Genomic DNA, 5,972 nt, shown 5'->3' with positions numbered 1-5,972 from the left:
ATAGTTAAATTACAAATCACAATTAATGTACAAGATGAAAATAACTATATGAATAAAATGAGCCCACCATTTAAAAACATATTTAAACTAAAACAACTATGAGAAACCTTTCTCTATATAAACTTAGCCTTCATCCATAGTTCTTTCACAAAAATAAGAGATAGTAGTTATAAAAGATAAACAAAAGAAACTTCTTGTTGCCAAAGTAGCCGGTAAACACTATCTATGGTTCGACCAGGTCTTGACCAGCCGAATCAGGCACATCCTCAGGGTTACGGAAACAACAAGGCAGATGTTCAGCCAAACATACCAACGGGTATACCGGTCAATAACCAAACACAAAACCTTTGGAGTTCTGATCTATTCGATTGCATGAACGACATCGAAAACGGTTAGTTAACTTTACAAAACAAAATCGCAACATAATAACGGAATATTTTACATAAAAAACATTATATACGATTTATTTGTTGTTGTTGTGGTGCGTTGGATCAGCTGTGATAACATGTATAGTTCCGTGCGTCACGTTTGGACAGATCGCTGAAATTGTTGACGAAGGCGCGACAAGTAAGTTATTGGTTCATACATACATGCACAAAAATGTTTAATATTTTCATAGAACCTCATTTGTGTATCATACAGCTTGTGCGATTGGTGGGTTGTTGTATGGAGCGATATTTATAACTGCGTTCCCTTACAAATACTCATCCCTGTTCCGGGCCAAGATAAGAAACAAATACGGGTTACCGGAGGCTCCAGCTCCAGATTGGCTTACTCACTTATTCTGTGAGCATTGTGCTCTTTGTCAAGAGTATCGTGAGCTCAAACACCGTGGTTTTGACCCCAAAATTGGTAAATTTTCATTATTATGAATCGATGTTCAAGAAAGCGCTAGCTGCTAAGCGGACCCATAAATTATTATTTAGGCGGCTTAGGAGTTTATAAGTTAAACAATATAATATATATATATGTTTTATATTAAAGATCTCTATAATATTATTTGATAAATCAGTTTTCTACGTGTGAGCTCACATTAATTTTTAGAATGGTTAATTATTGTTTATCTTTAATGAACTAAAAACAGAATTAATGTCATTATTAAAATTTTATTTTCTTTTTTGATAATTTTAATATTTTAGCTTCTTTTTGTTTATATTAGTGTCCAAATTACATATATAAAAGACAATAGTTATAAATTTTAAAAACGTGGTCATTATATATATATATATATAAGATTCGTATGAAAAGATTCGTAAGAAAAATGTAAAGTTCATAAAAAATAAGATTCGTATGAAAAAATTCCTTGTACAACATAATATCAAACAATATAATAGATATTTTGAGATAATTTTCTTTTCATATTGGTTTTCAAATAACATATTATAAAAAGGAAATACTTATAAAAATTAAAATGTGGTCATGTGATTATAAATTGAATTCATTAGAAAAGGAAAATTTCATAAAAATAAGATTCATGTTAAAAATATATGTATAATTTATTTTTTATACATAATCTCAAAGACCCAAACAACATAATAGATATTCTTATTTTGAGATATTTTTCTCAATTAAATTTTATTTTTATTTTTTGTCTTTAAATTGGTTTCAAATAATATATATAAATGAAATGTCTTAAGATATAAAATCTGGATGATATATATATATTTCCAAAAAAGGAAAATTTTAAAAAACAAAAACATGGTATTTGAGAAAATGAATAATTTCTCTTTAAAACATAATCTCAAAAAACATAATATATATTAAAAAGTACTAAAACATATTAATATTAATCTTTCTATATCTTGATTTAAACCAACATTAAAATAAGCAATTCCAAAAGAAATTAGTCTTAGTATATTAATTAGCAACACTAATATTAGTGTATCTAGATTGGAACCAATACAATTAGGTATAATGCCTACAATCTAATATACACATAATAAAATAACCAAACCAATTAAATCATGCATAATTTTATCAAAATATATTTGAAATATAAGATAGTAAAAAAAAAACTAAAAGCAACTAGCAAATTAATCAAAAGTAAATGCAATACAACATATTCTGAAACTGAACTGACTAAATATTCTACACAAAATCATATGTAACTAAAAAATAAAAAAATATTTATTTAAATAATATTTGTACAGATTAATTATAAAATAATTTAAATATAATTAAGATATTGATTAGTTACTATAGTTTATTTATTTCATAAATATTTATATTCGTGCATGAGCACGGGACATCACCTAATCATTATTTATTGATTATAAAATTTATATTACTTTATTTTCATAAGAATTTATATTATAATTTATGAATAATAATTATACATTATTCATTATTATAATGTTATAATTGTCTATGCGGTTTAAAAAGTAATCGGCATAATTTTATAAAATCTAGCGGCACGTATAAGCGTTGTCTAGGCCGTTTTTTAGAACACTGCTACAAATACATCCACTCGTTAATAAATCGTTTTTTACTTTTTCTTTTTTCCTATGTTTTTGATTAGCATATGAAACTTTGATTTGCTTTCTTTCGTTATTATTCCTTTTTGTGGTGATAAATCGTATTTTTATAACCAATGGTGGTCTAAATATTACTACTATTAATTGGTGCAATAGGGTGGGCTATGAATGTGCAAGCACATCAGCAAGAGATGAGTGTTGCAAAACAAGTTCAAGATAACATTTTCGATTCCATTTCCAGAAAATAATCAAGTGAAAAAATTGATTCAATACAAACTTCTGAGTTAATTTTGATGATTTTATAAATATTTCGGATATATGGGATAAGGCCCAATTATTGACAGACCCATCATATATGAGAAAAGCCCAAATATAATTTACGGCTATGAGAATGGATTAGTAGTCGACTTGAGTGAACACAACCCTTGTCACATCCGAAAATCGCTGCCGCCTACCTCGTTGGATTGTGAGCTCGCTTCTCCACTCTCCAGCCACTCATACGATACGCTGGAACCATGTTCACGTCTCTCTCAGCTCCTTCCTCGCTTCCTTCTTCATTGGCTTTCTCTTTAGTCTCCGTTAAATCTCATCCGGCCGCCGGACATATTGTTCCCCGTCGTGATCTCGTCTCTCTGCGCATCAGAGCTAGCAAGAATGGTTCTTCGGATTACTGCTTTCACGAAAAGCTCAAATCTTTTGCCAAATCGGCGATTCTGATCGGAGCTGCTGTTTCCATGACCGGAAAGCTCTCAACTTTACCGGCGAAAGCAGGGTATCCGGTCACGACCACCGTGGAAGTGAAAGAAGAGAAAAATTCGTCTGAGATCGAACCCACTTCGCCATTAACCGAGCTTCTAGAATCCACTCCAGAGGCGGTCAAAACGCTGAGATCACTGCTTCAGCAGAAGCTAGAGAACGGAGAAGACGAAGAAGCTCTCAAGCTCTTAGAGAAGCTCGTAACCGCACAGCCAGAGGAAACAGAGTGGAAGTTTTTAATGGCGAGGCTATTGGGTGAAATGGGTCGTACCGAAAACGCACGCCAAGTGTTCGAGGAAATTCTCCAACGAAACCCACTCTCGTTCGAGGCCTTGTTCGAGAACGCGTTGCTCATGGACAGGTCCGGGGAAGGAGACGCGGTGCTGCAGAGGCTGGAAGACGCGTTGGCTGTAGCTGAAGCTGAGAATATGGTGAAGGAGATTAGAGACGTGAGGCTGATCATTGCGCAGATACAGTTCTTGCAGAAGAATGTGGATGAAGCGTTGAAGAGCTACGAGCAGCTGACGAGAGAGGATCCTAAGGATTTCAGACCGTATTTCTGTCGAGGTATGATTTATAGCTTGCTTGACAAGAATGCTGAAGCCAAGGAGCAGTTTGCGAAGTATAGAGAGCTTTCGCCAAAGAAGTTTGAAGTTGAAGGGTATTTGAGGACGCCATTGTCTAAGATGAAGCTCTTTGGTAGTGGTGAAGATAATTGAGTTTGAGTTAGTAACTTAGTATAGTTCTCATATCTGAAGAATAAGACACGGAAGACTAGATTGTTTTCCTGAGAGGATTACGTTGGAGTTACTTATAAAGCAAAATGAATTTTTTTTTAAAACTTATGAATTTGTGATTTATTTTTTGTTTAATCCTATGAATTATTTATTTGGCATCATAATAATAACACAGTGGAAAAAGAGACTTATTTGATAACGAGAGACTAATATTGACTGTTGAGTGTAGCAATACATTACTCAAGCTCGTACAAACGTTTACATGAATCTACAGTCCAAAGACTATGTTTCCAAAAGAACAGAAAAAAGAAAACAAGAGCAAATCTGCACAGTCCAAAGACCATTTCATGTCTTGTGCTAAAAGCTCGGCCACCTGCATCACAAGAAAAAGAACATTTGGATCGGTACGCTCGTTATTATAATAGTGAAACCAGAAGCTGTGAAGAATACTAATGAGTCCGGCTTCTAATGATGTAACGTTTGCCATCATTTACCATGACTCAAGTTCACAAAGACTATACAACACTAAGTAAGAACTTTGCACAAGTTGGGTTCATCGGTCATAATATCACAATACACCCAATTCTAGGATTGGCTTTGTGGTGGAGACCGTGGAGTATGAGAACATAGCAGACTAACACAAAGCTAGAGTATTCATTCCTAAATACCTCAACTAAGAGCTACTCCAGCATGTCATGAGTGAATTATATGAGAGACATTCACACTTTGCACTACAGTTTCTTTCGTTACAGAAAAATACAAACAGTTACTAACCACTTTAGTTGTTCTTAAGAGACAAAGAGGCTTGTCAATTTGATTAACAGGACACATACTTCTAGTTTAAGACAAGTATGGAGGAGACTCTTACAGTTTCATATCTGAAAAAACCATAACTAAACCATAAAGCATCACACCATTATCATTTCAAACCAATCTAGAGCCCAAATCTTTCTTACAATATTCTTTAAGTTTATTGAACATATGTAATAAAAAAACCAATGCTTGTTGTAGAAACATGAAGCATAACCCTGAACTAGTTCCTCGCCTCAAATTGATCAGACGCAAAGCGTTATTATTCAGCATCAACAGCCACAGGCTTGGGACCTGATCATTAACATCAACCAAAAACCCTTAATCATGATGACAGTCCATTTTATCAACCAAAGGAATCGAATAAAACGTTTCATCAAAGACAACATCACTCACCGTGGAGGGAGATAGGACGGTGGTCTTTTCCCCAGCCGACGCCGCGAGTGGAGTCGAGATACTGCTGTACGAGAAGACGGCATTTCTGGTAGTGGTTGACGCCTTCCACGCGGTAACACCATTTCACCTTCTCCCTCAAGATCTTAGCCTTCTCTATTTGGATCCACTTCTCCCTAACGATGTGCTCTCTCATCTCCACCATCGCCACCGGATCCTTGTACGGATTCTCCGGATCAAATCCATCCGGCGCCGTCTCTTCGAACTCCGGCAATCCCTTCTTTCTCCCCATTGCTGCTTCTCTCTTCTCTTTCGTCGATTGATTTTTAGTTGGGACATTAGGATCTTTTTTTTTTTTTTTTGCTTAAAGTGGTTTTGGGCCTATTTTATTGGGCCTCAATACATGGCCCAAACGTATAAGCACATAATTAGTGTGTTGTTTTTAGATGGATAATATAGGGCTGTTCAATATGGCAAAACCGAACCGTACCGAACCGAACCAAACCGAAATAGATAAAATGGTTTGGATTTGGTATATACCATACAAACCGAATGGATATGATTTTTAAAAAACCGTAGGATTTGGATATGGTTCGGTATATAACCGATAAAACCGAATAAACCGAATAAAACCGATCAAAAAATAGAAACATGTAAATATGTATATATTTTATAACAACGTATGAAAATCATAAGTTAATTTTTTTGCTAATAACTATTACCATATTTTTTACAGTAATAAAATAGTCCTGATTTGTAAAACACTTGAACTATAATTAAATAACAATTCATCGCAAACATG

General features: G+C 34.1%; 3 protein-coding genes across 3 annotated transcripts; 2 read left to right on the top strand and 1 right to left on the bottom strand.

Moving 5' to 3' along the window:
- Nucleotides 1-225: 225 nt before the first annotated feature.
- Nucleotides 226-2,722, top strand: LOC106321219 (protein PLANT CADMIUM RESISTANCE 4-like). Its single transcript, XM_013759531.1, has 4 exons — nucleotides 226-391; nucleotides 496-567; nucleotides 643-852; nucleotides 2,631-2,722. Exons 1-4 carry the CDS (start codon nucleotides 226-228, stop codon nucleotides 2,720-2,722), a joined length of 540 nt encoding a protein of 179 aa, XP_013614985.1.
- Nucleotides 2,723-2,989: 267 nt separating this feature from the next.
- LOC106321223 (protein SLOW GREEN 1, chloroplastic-like) lies at nucleotides 2,990-3,949 on the top strand. Its single transcript, XM_013759536.1, has one exon. It carries the CDS (start codon nucleotides 2,990-2,992, stop codon nucleotides 3,947-3,949), a length of 960 nt encoding a protein of 319 aa, XP_013614990.1.
- A 912-nt stretch (nucleotides 3,950-4,861) lies between these two features.
- LOC106321220 (NADH dehydrogenase [ubiquinone] 1 beta subcomplex subunit 10-B-like) lies at nucleotides 4,862-5,501 on the bottom strand. The gene is made up of 2 exons (XM_013759532.1): nucleotides 5,174-5,501; nucleotides 4,862-5,071 (listed from the first exon to the last, which is right to left on the bottom strand). The coding sequence occupies exons 1-2, from the start codon at nucleotides 5,460-5,462 to the stop codon at nucleotides 5,040-5,042; spliced, it is 321 nt and encodes a 106-aa protein (XP_013614986.1). The 5' UTR covers nucleotides 5,463-5,501; the 3' UTR covers nucleotides 4,862-5,039.
- Nucleotides 5,502-5,972: the final 471 nt, after the last annotated feature.

Source organism: Brassica oleracea, unplaced genomic scaffold, assembly GCF_000695525.1.
Source record: "Brassica oleracea var. oleracea cultivar TO1000 unplaced genomic scaffold, BOL UnpScaffold01320, whole genome shotgun sequence".
Classification (NCBI taxonomy): Eukaryota; Viridiplantae; Streptophyta; class Magnoliopsida; order Brassicales; family Brassicaceae; genus Brassica; species Brassica oleracea.
The sequence above is the reverse complement of the archived record's forward strand: the minus strand, read 5'-3'. Positions and strand labels throughout refer to the sequence as shown.